This window comes from Phalacrocorax aristotelis, chromosome 2 (genome assembly GCF_949628215.1).
Source record: "Phalacrocorax aristotelis chromosome 2, bGulAri2.1, whole genome shotgun sequence".
Classification (NCBI taxonomy): domain Eukaryota; kingdom Metazoa; phylum Chordata; class Aves; order Suliformes; family Phalacrocoracidae; genus Phalacrocorax; species Phalacrocorax aristotelis.
Genome location: NC_134277.1, coordinates 50,965,306 through 50,983,446, shown reverse-complemented (window position 1 = coordinate 50,983,446; position 18,141 = coordinate 50,965,306). Strand labels below are relative to the sequence as shown.

The window sequence follows — 18,141 nt, the reverse complement described above, 5'->3', positions numbered from 1 at the left end:
ATTTGCAGCTAGCTTCAGCAGGTGGACTGGAAAATCAGCCTCAGTGAGGAATCTGAATTAAGATGAATAAACGTGGTAAATGATAAATACATGTACATGTACACATACCTATACATATACCTTTGAAGAATATATGCATGTGATCATAATTAGTGTTCATTAATCTGTTTTCTGTGCGTCACCCAAGAATAGTTGGCAGATAGTTCATACTACTTTAGTTTATTTTGCACTAATTTCTAGAAGTTTCAATTAGATGGTAGGATTTATTATGTTGGTATAAGCACGATACTGTATCTGATAGTCTTCTCCCAAAAGGCTCATGGCCTAGAAGGCCACTTACAAATGGATAAAATAGGAAGTGAGTAACAGTGGAACAGAAATTAAGAGGTCTGGGGATAAGAGCTCACCACAGTATGTAAACTTCTTCTGACATCTCTACCCTGTGTTGTAGTCCCAGATGTCTTACTAGCAATCATAGTAGTACCAGGCAGCGATGAGAATAAGGAAGACAACCCAGCCCTTGTTTAGCTTGCTAACATTGAATACTGATTTTTTTCAAGCAATAAAAAGGGGAAGCAATTTGTTTATATTTTCATATGGGTGGATCCAGAAGGAAAAGAGGAAGGAGGGAGGAGGAAGCAGGGCTGAAATCAGCTGGCCCTGGTGCTTTGTGTCATAGAATCATAGAATGATTTGGGTTGGAAGGGACCTTTAGAGATTATCTAGTCCAATCCCCCCTGCAGTCAGCAGGGACATCTTCAACTCAGTCAGGTTGCTCAGAGCCCCGTCCAACCCAGCCTTGAGTATTTGTAGGAATGGGGCATCTACCACATCTCTAGGCAACCTGTTTCCAGTGTTTCACCACCCTCATAGTAAAAAAAAAATTTTTTTCCTTATATCTGGTCTAAACCTATCCTCCTTTAGTTTAAAACCCTCACCCCTTGTCCTGTCACAACAGGCCTTGCTAAAGAGGTTGCCCCAATCTTTTCTGTTGTCCCCCTTTAAGTACTGGAAGGCCACAATAAGGTCTCCCTGCAGCCTTCTCTTCTCTAGGCTGAATAACCCCAACTGTCTCAGCCTGCCCTCGTAGGAGAGCTGCTCCAGCCCTCGGATCACTTTTGTGGCCCTCCCCTGGGCCTGCTCCCACAGCTCCATGTCCTTCCTGTGCTGAGGGCTCCAGAGCCGGACGCAGCACTCCGGGTGGGGTCTCACCAGAGTGGAGTAGAAGGTCAGAATCACCTCCCTCGACCTGCTGGCCGCGCTGCTTTTGATGCAGCCCAGGATATGGTTGGCCTTGTGGGCCGCAAGCGCACATTGATGGCTCCTGCCCAGCTTTTCATCCACCAGTACCCCCAAATCCTTCTTGGCAAGGCTGCTCTCAATCCCTTCACCCCCCAGCCTGTACTGATATCGGGGGTTGCCCCAACCTGCGTGCAGGACATTGCACTTGTCCTTGTTGAACTTCATGAGGTATTCACAGGCTCACCTTTCCAGCTTGTCCAGGTCTCGTTGGATGAGATCCTGTTTTCTGGTGTATCAGCTGCGCCACTTAACTCAGGGTGCACTTGATCCTGCTGTCTGTGTCATTGACGAAGGTATTACACAGTACTGGTCCCAGTATGGACCTTTGAGGGACCACTCATCACCAGTCTCCATCTGGATATTGAGCCATTGACCACAACCCTCTGGAAGTGATCATCCAATCAATTCTTTATCCACCAAACAGTCCACCCATAAAATCTGTATCTGCCCAGTTTAGAGAGAAGGATTTTTATGTGCTTATGGACTCTGGCTGTGTTTACAGAGTAAGCAAAGGCAACTATTCCAAAACATTCCTGCATTGCTGCTTCGCAAAGTAGCAGGTGTGATTCCTCTTCACAGGTCTGGAGGGAGAAGTGTCTTAAAAAACCTGTTTCATTTCTTTGGAGAATTGTATATGCTGTCAAATAGAGAAGCAGGGAACGTAGAAGCATCAGGTGCAAATTATAATTTGAGTAGAAAATTTTCTCCAAAGGTGTAAATTATTACTTGCAACAAATGAATGAAATGTTCTTAAAAATAGATGAGAAAATCAATACATTAAAATCAAATCAGTTTGACCTTCTGTCTTGCACTAGTGAAATTTTAGAAGTAAAGTTAAAAATGTGCTGTACAAAGCATGTAAAAACTGTAATTGTGTAGTTTGTGATGACAGGCACTGTTAGTCCTAATTTTTCTTAATACAGTATCTGTTTAAATTCTTTCAGAAAAGAATGCACAGTTGAAGAGACTGATAACTAATGAAAATACTATTTTTCTGAAACTGTTACACCACAACAACTCCAAAAAATCACAGTATCCCAAAAACCAGTCTGTTCTGTGACACAAATTATAGGTGAAACAAACGAACTGTTCGTGTTCCTGGTAGTTCTCAGAAATTTCTGTAATGTAAAATGACTACTGCAATTTTCTCTATTCAGATGTAAAACTGGGAACAAATTGGAGTAAAATGCAAATATAAGGTTATTAGAAAGCGATATTAAAAACTGAAGATAAGGCTAATGCTGTCATGCTCATAAAATTAGCATAACTTTAAAGCTCACCTGTTGAAATGGCACAAATGAGCCAGGGTCTCAAATGTACATTCTTTTAAGTTTTTGTGAAAAATGAGTGCCAGTAGAGAAAAGACAGACATGAGTGTTTTGAAGGATGACTGTGTGAGTGTGAACATTGTACATGGGTTGAAAGATGACTGTATGAGCTTACAGTTGTGTAGAAACAGACATTAACCAATGGTGAGATAAGCCTAGAAAATCAGGTATCTCTATTCTTGCTGCTCATGGAACTGCTTGTTTTTTCCCACACCCAGGGTTTGGTCTTATCTAATGTATGCTGTCCAAACCTTGTACTAAGTAAAATACTGTTAATTTCTTTGTATAGTTGTCACAAATCACTCTGAATTTGATTGATCTCCATAGCATGCCTGTGAAAATAAGAGGTGGCAGTATTAATCTTCAATACCCGTGAAACTGTGCTACATAGGAACCGAAGCTAAAGTTGTTGAAACTGTGCATTCAGTATTAGGAAGCAGCTTCAAATACTGAATAAATTTCTCAGAGAATGTAATTTTCAATATAGAATTCCAAAGGAATTTTCATGCTACAAAGCAGCTCCAGATTTTAAGGTATGCATGCTGGTGCAGTGCAGTGATCTTCAGTCTCCTCAGTGCATGTAAGATTTATTTTGGGCTTCCTTTTAGTACAGAAGTTGTATATTGGCTCCTGACTAATGTGGCACACCTCAAGAATTAAGATGTGCTATCCTAATAGTTTAACACCTTCCACCACCTTCTTCCTTGTAAGCATAGCTCACTCCTAATTTCGGCTTGTCCCCCTTGCTCCTGATCTTTCCTGCGGTAATTTGTGTGGAGGAATCTGCTTAGCATCTCAGTCCTCAGAGACGGTATACCCACTTGTTGGGTAAAAACTTCTGTTCATGTACAATGTCTCTGGCACGTAGGAGAAATGTTTTAATGAACCAGGTGCGATACAGGTGGGATCTCTAGGAAAGTTCTCTAACTATGTCAAGTTTCTAAAGTAGGGAGGTAAAGTAAGGAATAGAGGGTATTATGAAGGTATTTGAAGGTATTTTGCTATTTTTTTCAGTTTGTGAAGCTGTTTCAGCTTTAATGACTTTCTGGGTGTCTCAGGGACAATGACTTCTGGCACTGGAGGACCTGAGGTGGACGAGTCAAGTTCAAGATGAATGTCAGTCACTGGGGCTGAACATGACAGAATTCATCTGTCAGTTTCCTTAAAGTGGGGTTTCTAGCAAAGGCATTTCTACTCTTAAGTCACTTGGTTGTAACTTGAATTGTCTTATAAGCTAGTTTAAAACAAGATGAAGGCTTTGTCAGTTCAGGTTCTGCCAAAAGCAAAAAGAAAGGCTTATTTGGGTTTAGTGTTCTCTCTGATGATCTAAAAATGTATTTTGTTGCTGAAACTCCGGTGACCTGAGTTGGAACAACTGAATAGGTTTACTGATGCTAATTGTCTACCCAGTGACTTTGTCAAAGGCATTTTAGCTTAAGTTAGTGAATCATGAACTGCAGTGGCTTAAGAGACAGGTACATATTCCTTCTGCTGTTCGTCTCCTCTCTATGCGGGTAGTAACTACCATCACACAGATGTGTTGGGCAATCCAATAAAGGAGTCTCCCAGTGGTTTGCTATGTTTTATTTGTGAGGTTTCTCTGGTCAGCAAGGTGTGTGCTTGCAAAAGCGCTAGGAATATAGACAAATCTATAATAACAGGTGTTTTGGGGGGCGGGGAATTAATTATTTGTTTCCAGATGCAGTTGGGCTTTTTTCTCAGAAAACAGACACAAGGCAGCTGGATTTCTGCTGATTAAAATGTTTGTCTAAACTAAGATCAGTAGAGGTTTTCTGATTTGGTCCTCCCCTAAGTTTTATTGGCAGAGCTGTGGCTATTAGCGGTGTGATCTGTTTCTTACCTTGTACAGTAAAGCCAGTAAGTGGTGCTAACAGTTATACCAGGAGACTTATGCTTTGGCTGATACAGCTTATGCTGTGGGTAGAACTTGGTTACAAGTTATTACACTAATATAATTTTATTTAAATTACTTTAATTATAGCCATCCTAGAGGATTTACCAGTGTAACTATGTACAAGTAAGTCTGCCTTGTTTACAAAAAAATCCACCTTGTCTAATGTTGATCATAGTGGTTTTTATTAGAGCAAGTGCTACTTTTTTGTTGCTCTTAAATGTTTTCCTACCCTAAGCAGGCAAGCTGAAAGCATCTATACTCAGTGACTTAGTCACCTGATGAAAGAGCACCTTTCCGCTTTGCCCAGATATTTGAGACTGAAGAACAGGTCTTTGCTTTTCTTATGGGATTTTTTTAATTCAAATTTTTCGATTAAAATCCAGAGATCAGTCTTTCATACGTGGAAATAAGAACATGTAGAACATTGATAGAATTGAGGTAAGACCACCAGTTTCCTGTGTTCTGTTGAAATGTCAAGGTGTGTGTATGCAGCATATCAAATTGCTTTAGATGATCCAATAATTTAAAACATGAAGGGAACTTCCAGAGATGCTCAGTCTTCAGCTACTTTTTCCAAACACTTGATTCATGTTTTCCAGAAGCAGAATTGTGAAAAGTGCGTAAGAAAATATGTTATCCTGAACTGTTGTATTAACTGCAGCAGTAATAATATACGTGGAAAGAAGGAGATTCCTTACTGAGCCACTGAAATTCAGTCTATACACAGGGCTTTATCAGAATCATGATCTTAAAATTCCCTTTTACTATTTCAGAGGTGATAATTCAGATCATGAAGCACTGGTAACTTTCCCCCCACCCCCCACCAACATATAAGATTTTAAAAGTAAGCTGTCAGTTTTATAAAATACTAAAAACAGCTAATCCAAGGATAAATAAGTAGATTTTGCAAAGACTGTCTGAGCGCTATGGAAGATTCAGGAAAAATCCTAGTTTCAGAGACTAACAAACAGCAGAACGTATATTCCAAGAAAGAATTAAATATGACCCTTGCAACATCTTTCCACTACAACTGGGAACAGAATTTGGTTATTGAGCACTGTCTCTGTCCATTGCAAGTACCATGCTGAAGAACTGATTAGATTTTGTCTTTGTCATTGATCAGGATTCAGAAAATAGGTTGCTGTAATCTGTTAATTTATTTGTAGCTTGTGTGGGTGCGTTTGCTTTTTTTTTTTGGTTGGTTGGGGTTTTTTTTGTTTTATATTTTTGCTATCAGTGCTTTCTTTAGACTTTTTTCCCCTTTGTGTTAGTGAGAAAGGCTGTCCATACCACTAGGTTACCTCTACACTTGTCCTTACTTGATTTAATTTTGTTTGAGGATTGCTCTACTTCCTTCAGCCTATACTTACGCTTTCAGCAGCTCTACTGTTCAAGCAGCCTGGAGTAATTTCCTTCCTTATCTTTATTAAGTCATTTGTATCCCAAGCCATCCATTGGATTGTGTTTATATGGCCCTGCAATGAAGCAGGCCAGGAAACCTGCCTCATGGAAACCGTTGTTCTTAGCCAGTTTATTTTATTCTCAGCTTAGACACTCCCTGTTGTGATCTACTATTCAGCTGTACTAGGGCTAGGATGCGTGAGGTCAGTAGGAGTAAGTGGGAGTTGCCAGTCAACCTATTGCATGAAAAGCTGAGTAAGTACTTGAGCTTATCCTGTCCACCAACCCTCTGCTGAGCTGGAGCTGCTGTCAGTTCCTAATTTACAGTTGGTTGATTGTTATCATACAAAGCCAAAAGGGTAACGGTACTTTTTGTATGTTCGTTTTAAATCTGGAATGATCTGCATCTTTTACTTCTGCTTCAGTGTCTGGTAGATAAGTGAAGCTTTTGAATTAGTTGAGATGTGTGTATAGCCTTAGGGTTTGGGTCTTTTTGTTACTTTCAGAAAAAAAATGTAGTCCACGTCATCTTTACTTTAGATGTGTTGCTCAGTAAGATACTGTTACTGTATGGAATTGGAGACTTCTGAAGGATAAAAGACATCTGTATAGCAGTACCCTTTTCAAAGTTTACTACACACTTTACTTGTGACACATGTATCAGAAAATAGTTATAAATTTTTTATAGGGAAGTGTGTTGAGAAAGGCATTTAAGAACAAAAAGCTGAAGTTTTAGAGTGTGTGTTACTCCTGAGTTTCTGTACCACGTTAGAAATTCCCTTTTTTCACAGGGAAATTTTTGTTCTGAAATTTCAGTCAAAAGACCCATGGAAGCAGAAGCAGCTGAATCAGACTAGTAAAGAGTGGCTACCAAATACAAGTTGTGCAATTTTTTATTTTTAGACCAGTGCTTGTACGCTTTATTAAACAGTTAAGCATGATTTGATTAAACAGTTCCTTGTTTCAAACAAAAAATACCAGTTCAGTATCACTCTCATGATATGTTTCTTCTCCCATATAGTGTTGTTGCATTGTTTTGTCATTCCGTCCTGCATGGCTTTATAGATAATTGTGAGGAGAGCATCAAGGTGGTAGAGCAAGTGAGCAGTCCAAAGTTCTTGTGACATGATGGAAAGATTTTAAATGTTTCAGTTGGAAGAAGGGAAGAACTCAACTGCAGGAATTAATTCCTGGGTGAGAAAATTGATTCTGCAAAAGATTGGGTAATTTCTTTGCTTGCGTACAGTACCCTTTCTGGTGTTGAGCTATTCAGTGCTGATCTCAAAGCTTTGTGACTGGAAAGAACTGTCTTCAAAATAAAAAGGCTTCTAGGGCCTCACAAAATGTTGGAAATCCTTACATTTAACCTGTAAGATGTCATCTCTCTTAGTAGTCTGCAGGAAGTGTAAGGGGTTTTCTTCGCCTCCATCCCCAGGCTCATTGAATTTAGGTTTAAAAACAAAAACAAAAAAAAAACCAACAAAAAACCAAAAGCCAAAACCACAAACCCACTGTAAAACTTCAAGGTGCTTCAGCTGCTGCAATCTACTTACATATCAAGTCTGTTTGTTATGTTTGGTAGATTCTTGCCAGCTTTCTGAAGTGTAGCTTAGGCTTGCAGGTGTCTCGTTGAGTCTGTTTAACCAGGGTACTTGAATGACAAGAATAAGTAAAGGTTCCGAATGAAGACTAACAAATAATATAGGTACATGTCTTGTGTGGATTGTTCTCCCTCTCTGTCAGATGCAGTTCTTTTCTGGAAGGCCCTGTTGAATTCGGTGGGCTGAGTCCAGACGTAGGGTAATGTAAATTGCACTCACTTAAGTAAAACCCAGTTGATGAGGCTCTGGAGCCCTTACAGATGTTAAATGCAGTTGGGGTACAGCTCCTTAGAATTGTTTATAGTGTCTTTGCCATTAGGAATGCAGTAGTTCAGCTTGCCTGTACTTGGTCAAAGGATTGTGTTCTATGGGTAGGATTAAGAATATGCATTATTTAGTGGAAGGCATTAACACTCGAGGGAAATACTTCTAAGGAATTTATAATCACAGCTTGGTCTGAGAAGGTAAGCAACAGCAACAACAAAACAGCTTATCAAAATAGGTGTGCTCTGTTAGATACAGCAATTTTGAGTCTGTAGACAGTACGGAAATGAGAATTTTGTAAAGCTCTGCTATGGCTTTTGTGGAGGAGAGTCAAGCCTTACAAAAGTGTGAGAAGTTCTTTGAAGGCATAGGCATGTGTGTGACTATTATGTATCTTGTTAGGGTAGTAAAAGACTTTCTCCTGAATTAGGAAACAGTGAGCTGAGTTCTGTCATATTCTTGTTAGTCTCTCCAGAAACAGTGACTTGGTAAACAGAATTGGTTAAACGTACCTATGAAGAGATCAGAAAGGGAAGGGAAAAGTTGAACAGTGTTTTTCCTCCTCATGCAGTATAGACTTGACTTGTATACAATATAAAGAGAAGACAGTTACTTCACACTTCATATTGGTATCCACATGTGATCGTGCAGTTGAGGAGAAATATTGGTGAGATAGAAGTGAGTGTGCTTTTAGAGACAACTTTAAAAATGTCACCTGCCAAAAAAAAAACCCCACATAACCTTTTTTATTACCAGGCAAAAAAGGCAGTAAAATAATTTTCTGCAAGTATTAATTTCAAAAGAAAAGTGGTCTGTAGAAGTGAACTAGTTGTTAAATCTCGGGAAGGTGGGACATGCTGTGTGCCTGGACTATGTCAAATGGATTTTAAATAGTAGTCTGTCCTTCCTCTTTCTCTCTTTAAAGTAATAAATTGCTATTCCTTAGATAAAAGATTTTCTTTTATTCCTCAGGATGCATTGTTGGATGATGTTAACGTGCTAGAAAATCTGTCATGTAGTCCATGCTATTTTGTAATTTTAAAAGCAATACTTTAAACCAGACTGAAGCTGATAACGTCTACTCATTTAGCAAAGGCAACTTCATCCCCTTTTAATCTTTACTTTATAATGTGCAAGAGTGTGCTATGAATACTTGAAATACAAACATTTTCTATGGGTTTTATATTCATGATCTGTATGTGTCAGTTTTTAATGTTTGATTTCTATAAGTTTATTCCCTTGCAAGAAAATTGGTAAGTAATGGTTGGGAATGCAGAGTACGTTTTTCCCAGCTTTGACAGTGGCGTTTGGGTATTTATGTAACTAAATAATAATACAAGACTCGTATAAACTGTTAACTGCAGGGAGATTTTTTGTCTAGTGTCACGGGATCACTGTAGTCTTAATATTTTATCAGGTTGAAAAGAAACATGTAGTATGAGTTTCATAGGGGTTTACTGTGTTGTGACTAACACAATGGGTTAGCTTTGACTAAAACAATTTTGATAAGAACAGAAAACTTTTATGAACTGTTTATTTAATCTTAAACATTTTTAAAAAAATAAGTTCTTTGACCATATGAAAATTGTTTTAACCTCTGAAAATTAGGTTTTCTGGTAACCTTTTGGCTACTTAAGATTTCTTTTCCATTTACTTTTCCAGAGTATGTACTGTATATTGATTGAGATTATTTTGGTATTATGAGGCCTTCTTAAATGTCAGAGTGTTTTTGGAGGAACAAATGAGGTTGTGAATTGGGCATGCAGGCAGCTGTTTGTACCACCTGGTTTAGCATGGTGCCCCTGTGTCAAATTCTTTCTTTTCAAGGTTTCTTTCAGCAAAATTCTGCTCTGACCAGGGCATCTTCCCTTTTAGGAGCTGTGCAAGTTTGTGTGGCAGAAGGGTGTGTTCTGGGTGTAAGCGGGATCTTTCCCTATTCCTTTTCTTAGCCAGTCAGGTATGCATTCTCTTTGTAGAAGAACTTGTTCCCTCTACTGTCTGGAGGGAGAAGAAATAGGTTGTTATAACTTCTTTTGCTTCTGGCTGCCTTGGCAGTTCTGACAGATGGTGTTGGACATGCACATGTAGAAGTGTGGTATGTACATCATCCTTGAGCTTAGGTTGTCAAAATTTGTTACATGTTCCTGTATATCATACTGCAGGTACCATGTCCAAATTTTGCTAGATATCACTTCAGCGTTTCTACACTAAGCATCCACAAAGGCACGTGAGAGATCTTGTTCTGCATAGAGGTACTGAGATCTAATAAGTTTGCCATCAAATTTGTAGTGGTAGTGGACCCTCATGTTTCCAAACTGCACAAGTACACAAATACAGCAGCCATCATTCCCTGCACTATAAATACATCAGGGGCCGTAAACTGTGAAACATTTTTAAAGGGTGCATCCTCCAGGAGTTTCACTTGTCAAGAAGTCCTAACTTTTTGGTTTAGTTGGCCACTCAGCCTTAACTGCTTTTTTGTTATGCATTTTATTTGTTTCATAGTTAGTAAAATACATGTCTTCTCTGCCTGATGCCTCCATTTCAGCTGTGCTCTGCAAATTAGGGCAGAAATTCTGTCATCTATCCTTTGGCCTGACTCTGAAGGAATGGAGGCAAGACCCTTGTTCCTGAGTGCTCATTTGCTGTAAGAGGTTTTTTTTGTTTGTTTGTCCCCTCTCAAGAAGGATACGTTTTACTGGACTGATTATCTCCATGCAGTTAGTGTCTTGGCATTTTTCTGCCTGATTCAATTACTGAAGATCCTTAAGGATTCTGCCAAACTTCACTGTATGCTTGGAGTTTTAGGCTTGTAGCGCAGCCTGGATATGATGATCTTGTTCTTTGATTTGACAGCAAACTTGAGTTCGTTCCTTTAAAAAAAAAACTTTGTAACTCTAGCATTTGCAAGAAAGTGAAATCCACACACTGTTTTAAAATACTTTTTTTTTTTTGGAGTTGCCTTAGTTTTTCATTAAAAACTAGATTTTCATTAAATTTGGCAACCATATGCCAGTGTGAAACCAGCAGGTTACCTGTTAATATTCTTCCCTGGTCCTTGGGATTTGGGGCATCTTTGCCTGTTATGTGAGAATAGTTCCATCGTTTACCTTGCACAGAAGTAACTGCACTACTGCTTACATAGCTGTCATGGAAGCTTTTGGAGAGAAACATTTTTGCTATGATAGTTGTTTAGTAATGTGTCTGGAAAGTTCTTGTGAGCTTCCTCCAGGTTGTACAGTCCTGGAGCTCCACTGCGGAACACCGGTGGGGATGAGCACTCTGAGAAAGAGGCCACCAGTTGGTGGAGTTCAGATTTTGCTCCAACACAAAGCTCCGTTCACCATGTCCTTGCTTTCTTTGTTAAAATTTTTGGAGTTTTGAGGCTGAGAAATGCATGTCACACATCTTAGCTCCTTATGAGAATATTGGGAAGCATGAGGTAAATGAATTGTGTAGGGCTACTATGCATTCCAAGGCTGATTGCTTGTGGCACATGTGTTAAGGTGAAAATTCATCCAGAGGAATTCTATTTAATGACAAATAACTCTTATTTTGGTAAATGATTTGAAATTCTATGCTTTATTTGGGTGCATTTGCATTATCAGGATGCGGGTCTTGGAATTCTGTGCAAATAGCTGCTAGAAGATTGCTGTACTAAACCTCTTTCCAATTAAACACAAAAATAAAAATAATAAAATGAAGCTATTAACTTTGTCAAATTGGAAACTGCTCAGAATTGTTCGTTTCAAAAAAAGTTATACTTTTGGTATTCATGGTGAAATCAGAGTTCAAGGTCTTGCAGTTTTACACAGGAATGCTCAGGATTTTTGTAAGTTATATTAAATGTTTTAGAAATAGTTATGGTGAAAGATGCTTATGTCAATTTGAAAGCCTTGATGTACCTTACATACTGTTTAACAATATTTTACGTTTATGTAGGTTCTTCTAAAGAAGGAGGAGCTGGAGCTGTGGATGAGGATGATTTTATTAAGGCATTTACAGATGTTCCTACTGTACAGGTAAGATGCTGTGTATACTCATATTTGTTTTCAGAAATATGCTATTTGTAATACTATGTGTTAGCTTACTTTTAAAACTTCTTTAATTTTACAGTCATCTAAGCAAGTGTCATTACCTTTCCTTCTTTCTGAATTTACAGTTTCCATGGAAAGCTCTCTACTTTTTCCAGTTAGTTACCAAAAACACTACCTTTTCTTTACTATACTAGTAATCATTGTGTTTCATTATGCTTCAGCTGAAATCCGTTATTGCTTTTTAAAATCTTTTCCAGGGGTCTACTGAAATAACAGTATGTTTTCATTTTAATAAGAACAAGATTTCCGTAACTTATGGAAAATGTAGGACTGCAATTTCATGGGAAAATCAAGTACTAATAATACAGGCAAATAATTAAAAAAACCCCAAGAATTTTGTTTTCAGATGTGTCTGAATTTTAACGATCGTGTCTGGCATACATGTCCTCATCTGTAGCAATACAAAAAAAAAAAATTCTAGTACCTTATTTGAATGCTAATGAACCTGTTGGATTCTGAATTCCTAGTTGAAAGATCAGGTTTTAATTTCTGTTCTTCAAATGTGGGAATTGCACATACTTGTATCTTCTTAGACCTGTTTTGCGTAAGTTCCTTGAGCAGCTCAGATGTGGAAGGCAACCAAAAACTCAGTCAGGCATAGTTCCCAAACACCAGAAGGATCTTTGTATGACTCCGTTTTCTTGATACATACTTCTGTTCTATTTTTATTTCTCAAGATGATAGTGTAGTTATTTGTTACATCTCCTTCTGTAGGCGGAAACACTGTCTGCTTTTATGACGGAACAATTCATCTCCAAGGTTCCTGTCACACTGAGGAAATCTTTCTCTTACGCTCTAAGAGCTTTGTTTCTCTGCTTCTCCAGACTGTTAAGAATTCTTTAGAGGGCAAAACCACGGAGCTCTTAATATTATTTATCCCCACTATGCTGAACAGAGCCATATTCCACAGCACAGAAAACGTGCTCCTGTAGTTCGATGCCTTAATATTTGCAGTCCCAAGCAGAGTTCTCCAGTTGCTCAAGTTGGTTAATGACATTACAAGAACAAAAGTGGGGTAACTGTCGTTGATGAGCACATGTAATTTTCTGTCTGAATGCTAGATGACCTAGGAAGGTAGGTCATTCCTAAACTGCAAGAGGTGGAGAAGAAAGACTGACTTGTCTTACTAATCTCTCACGAGTGAGGACGCGGGAGAGATGTGTGACTGACCTCAAAATAACCTGTTTCATGGATGAGAATGTAAGAAAGACCTGCTTGGCGAGCAAAAATGAAATAGTGGGGTTTTTTTGTATCCTTAGGAATAGTGATTTCCTGCTGTCCAACTTCATGTTTCTGGTTGTGGACAATCTCTGATCTTTCAAGAAAAAAAAAGGCAAGCAGATCCCATGTTCTGAGACCATGTTAATTACTAAGGAAAAGAGCCGTTTCTGTACTGAACCCTGTGAAGAAAAGAATGTTTATGACCTGTAATTTGCAACGTTATTCTAAAAGCAAAGGAAACTTGCTAGGCAGAATGGGGAGAGGGACATTATTGGACCCAGCCCTATGTCTTTCTGTTTTCATTATATTTGTGAGTTTTAGTAGTGGTTTCAGTGAATGTAAGGAAGGGAACTATATTATGGATCCAATTCTGAATCAAGATTAAGTTCATCTGGATTGATCAAACAAATTGAAGTTACTTATGGTATGTTTATATCATTCTTAAAAGCCTCCAATGGTGGATCTGCCTTTCCAGTACCTGTTCCAATGACTGCTCATCATTAATTTTTCAGGAATATCGTATTGTTTACTCATATCTAGTTTGTAATCCCCATATTGTAAATACTTTCCATCTGTATAGTTACTACTCTCACTTGTGTTGGAGCTTATAATTTTTGTCTTTGAAGTTATACTTACCTTTAATGTGTGTGTGTGCATGTGTTGCCCTCTAATGGTTAACAGCAGTTTATAAAGAAGATGGGTTATTCTGAGAGATAGTCTGATGGATCTGTGTGCCAAAAAGAGAAGTACTGTGGTGAGAGGATTGTGCCTTCATATTTAAGATTACAACTTTAATGTTTTTACAACTCTGTTTATTTGCATTTGCTTAAATTGGAGAAAACTCAGGTTATTAGGAGTAACTCCCATTAATAGCTAGAAATTGTTTCAAAACAAATTTAATTTTTTGTAAAAGTCTGATGTGGGAACTAATGAACAAAAAATGTGTTATGTCATTGGCTGAATGCAGGGTTTCATCTTGGCCTTCTAAAAGCATAATTAATCAAGGGCAGGGAGAATAGAAAATATTAAAATATTACCTTTTATTCCTCTGAAACTAATATAGGTACGGACAACCATGACAATCTGGATTTTTCAGTGGAGTTACAATTTTAATTTCATTACAAGATAAAATTATGCCATTTACTAAATTCCTCATTGCAATGCCAACTTGAATAGCAGAAATTGCATAGATCCAATCCTATTTTGTGCCAGGTAATTAAATAAAGAACTGAATTACCTGCCTAGGCACGCAGGTAGGGCAGATGTGAACACGTTGTACATGTTGTTTCTGCGCTTGTCTACTGCTTAGCATGTTTTAGTCCTGTGGCAGTAGCTACAGCATGTGGTCTCTGATAACACATAGCTGAGAAAAAAAAGTCTTAATTTTGAGGATCTACCCAATGAGTCAGCTTACAAAAGATATTTGTACCTTGACCAGAACCTCATATGAAGTTTTGAGTGTGCACTAAACAGATCTCAGTTAGCTGCCACCAAAAGACAAAAGATCCCACTTCCCTTGTTTTGCTTCACTTCTTGGTGGTAAGTCGGCATAGGCTACTGAGTTGGCAGAGAAATTTTTGCCTTTCCTCTTGTAGGGTTAGCTTTTTGTGTGTTAAATCGCTGAATTGGAAGGAGGCAGGGCAAGGTGGGTGATGGTGAAGGGGGAGCCTGAGAAGGTTGAATTGTGTCATGAATTCTGACGGCATTAGGGTCACCATAATGTGAAATTGCATCTTTAGTTAACCAGTGACTTCATCCTTCCACTTTTAAAAGGAAAATAAAAACTTTCTTTGATAATGAAAATCTAATTTGATAAAAATGCTTACTGAGACACACATAATACTTACTCTTAATGGTATGGTACCTATAGAATTAGTGTTAAATTAGTGTTGTGTAACAAGTATTATATGCTATGAGTATATACAAGTATATTAAATGGTGACACAAAACTCATGTTTGATTTTAGTGGGAAGTGGAGTAGAAAGTCTGGTATGCTTGGACCCAACTGCTTTCATTAAATCATTTACTCTTTTTAATTAAGTTATGCATCAAATATTTATTGACTTCTAATGAAGAAGAAAACAGTAATCATGAGGAATAGCTTTTCAGTTCTTATGGATGCAGTTGTGTCCCCTGTATCAAACTGCAAAGCTGCTTCCACAGTGTACCCTGGAAAAGCTTATACAGCTGTGTGGTAATAAAAGTTTCAATTTTGTTGGTAAAGCATACTCAGAAATTGTTTTCTGCATGATAGTGAAGCTGACCTGGGTATACTAATTTGTCTGTTTCTGAAGTGATTCCTACCTGTTTATCCTACAAACTAGATATGCAGGTGTTTTAGAGCATGGATGTCTTCCATGTCCTCAATATTCCAGCATGAAATACAGAGTCATCCATAACCACGTTCTATTAAAGTATTGGAACAAAAGTAAATGTCAGTAGAGTCAAGATCTCATGCCTACTGTGAGTTAAATTAATTTGATATGCTCAGGAAGTTGGAAAACTAGACTGTGTTTGGAATAACTCTTGTAGTAATTTCAAGTTCCCCAGGAAAATAAGGTATTTTGTAGAAAGTACGTGTTCAGTTTCTCTAGAACAGAAGAAAGATGTTCTTAGATATTTTTACAATAAAATAGAAGATACATATATATACATGCAGAACAGTGCATTCAAGAGACCAGTGTTAAAGCTCTTCAGCAATTCATGTGAAGCAAGACGCCTTAACTATTGGTCCTTGTTTCCTCTGCATGCTCTGTGCTTTTGCACATAAAATTATGTCTTAGACTTAAATAATGAAGGAGCATAAGGCACTACTATTTAGGTGCTATGTAAGTTATGTTGGCCTCCAGCTCTCACTCTCGAATGGTATGAATTTCCCTGAAGTCGTGAATTGTGTCTGCCAGCCCCATCTGGATGTCTTGGATGTGTTTCAGGTGGCACCAGATGCCTGTGTGTGGGCAACTCAGTTTAGCCCAGTGTGTTTATATAAATAACTTTTGACCCCAAAATTTGGAAATCTTTAGCTGAAAGTACATTTTTGAAAAAGTCCTGGCCAGATCAAGTTTCTGGTTAGTGATTTCCTTCATATCCACTTACTTGTTCTCAATCTGTGTGTGGGGGGAGAACCCTTAAAATTTTGCATCTTCAGTGGAAGCAGAAAAGAGCATCCTGTGGCTTATGTCAAGGAGAATAGAAGGGAAGTCAGTTTATTTCTGATGTTGATATGTTTTCACAACTACTTAAAAAAATTATTTAGAAATCTACTGTTGTACATATTCAGTTATCAATAAATACGTTAATTCATGTATTACCAAATAGTGACTGTATGATTAGATTGGTCAGGCTTCAGTTTTGTTGGAGTTACTGTGTAGAGAATAGAGAACTCTTACTGGAGGCTGCTCCTTACATTTATTTACTGACTGCATAAGTTAATGATAGGCTTGGAGTAGTAATACATACAGAAGCTATTGAAGGCTTTAATTTATTTTTTCAGACAAATTTTTTATTTTAGTGTTGACTAGCAGCCTAGTTAGGCCCTCATAGAGGCACGTACCCTTGTATTGCAGAAGAGGTCCCTGCCCCAAAAGAATTGCATCGGGTTAAAATCTGTTGGTTGAGTGTCATTGTTCACAGTTCTCTGTTCTCTGGGACTTTTGGGGCAAGATTTTCAGAATTATAATTGTATTTTCAGTCTTCTCGTACTATTTACCTTCATCAGGTTACCTGGAATATTAACAATATTAATTTTCTGGGTTTTTTTAATATTTCAGATCTATTCTAGTCGAGAACTTGAAGAAACGTTGAACAAAATCAGGGAAATTCTCTCAGATGACAAACATGATTGGGATCAACGAACTAATGCGGTAAACTTTTTATCTGGTTTCATGTTTGGGTGGGTGTATTTCATAAAGCACAGGCAGATAGATATTTAAATTTTTTTTAAAAAAAGTAATTACACTCCAGAGAATTAAAAAATATTAATTTTTATTTTTACACATTGAATTTCCATAAACCAAATAAGTTTGAGCAAGTATTTTGAAAAGGCCTAAATGGATTTTTGCTGACATTTAAGTGGAAGCTTTTCTAAAAGCTATCATGTATGTTTCAAGTGGCATTTATGCAAAGTTACGTATTCTGCAGGTAAACTGCTAGCATTAGTACCTCTTCTGTGTGGCTATGATAAGTTCCACTTGCAGGATTAAAATGTTTGTGTGTATGTAGCATTTATATTTTTTTATCAGGTTTATGGCTTCTTAGCATTTGGGAACAGGTATGTAAACAGAATTATGTATTTGTGTATTTGTCGACAGGCATCTGAGACCTTTTAGCTCTAGAATTTAAGTAATAGATTTTTTTTACAGTTTCTTAAATTACTGCTGTATATTTCAAAATTATGCTTTGCTTTAAAGACATGCCTACATACATTTTTGCAATGAAGTTGTTACTTTTTATTTTGAAATTCATATTGGAAGTGTCCTAAACTAAGTGCCTTAAATTTTTTAGCTGAAGAAAGTTCGGTCATTGCTTGTTGCTGGAGCTGCACAGTATGATGGATTTTTCCAGCATTTACGGTTGTTGGATGGTGCTTTCAAGCTGTCGGCCAAGGATCTCAGATCCCAGGTGGTTAGAGAAGCATGCATTACTGTAGCGTAAGTATAGTTTATATGTGTTTGTGTACATTGCTAGATTTTAGTATGAATTTGACCTAAAGATGCTGTGTCAGTGTTGCAGTGTTGGCCTGCAGTACAGTGTGACTGATAGAGTCAAGTCAGCATCTGAAGCTGTAGAGAAAGAGAAACATTTAAAGGAGTTTGTTCTTTTAGGCGATAAACATATTTGATAATCCTGTAAGACTGTATGCGAAGAACAGGCTACCATTATTACAGTGAGTACTTAGTGCAAGTTAATACAGACTGCTATAAGTACTACTGTAATAGTGGGGGCTAGTCTTAGCAGCATTTATGCTTGGGTAATTGGCACAGATCTTTACTTGACTACTTGTAATAACAAAG

General features: G+C 37.8%; 1 protein-coding gene across 23 annotated transcripts in view; it reads left to right on the top strand.

The window, feature by feature from the left end:
- The window catches only part of CLASP2 (cytoplasmic linker associated protein 2), a 153,989-nt gene that overhangs the window by 67,769 nt on the left and 68,079 nt on the right, over nt 1–18,141 (top strand). For all 23 annotated transcript variants that reach the window (XM_075083525.1, XM_075083523.1, XM_075083520.1 and 20 more), the window contains 3 exons: nt 11,754–11,833; nt 16,900–16,992; nt 17,633–17,778. In XM_075083525.1, the coding sequence (XP_074939626.1) occupies nt 11,754–11,833; nt 16,900–16,992; nt 17,633–17,778 (319 nt within the window). The remainder of the gene's footprint in view (nt 1–11,753; nt 11,834–16,899; nt 16,993–17,632; nt 17,779–18,141) is intronic.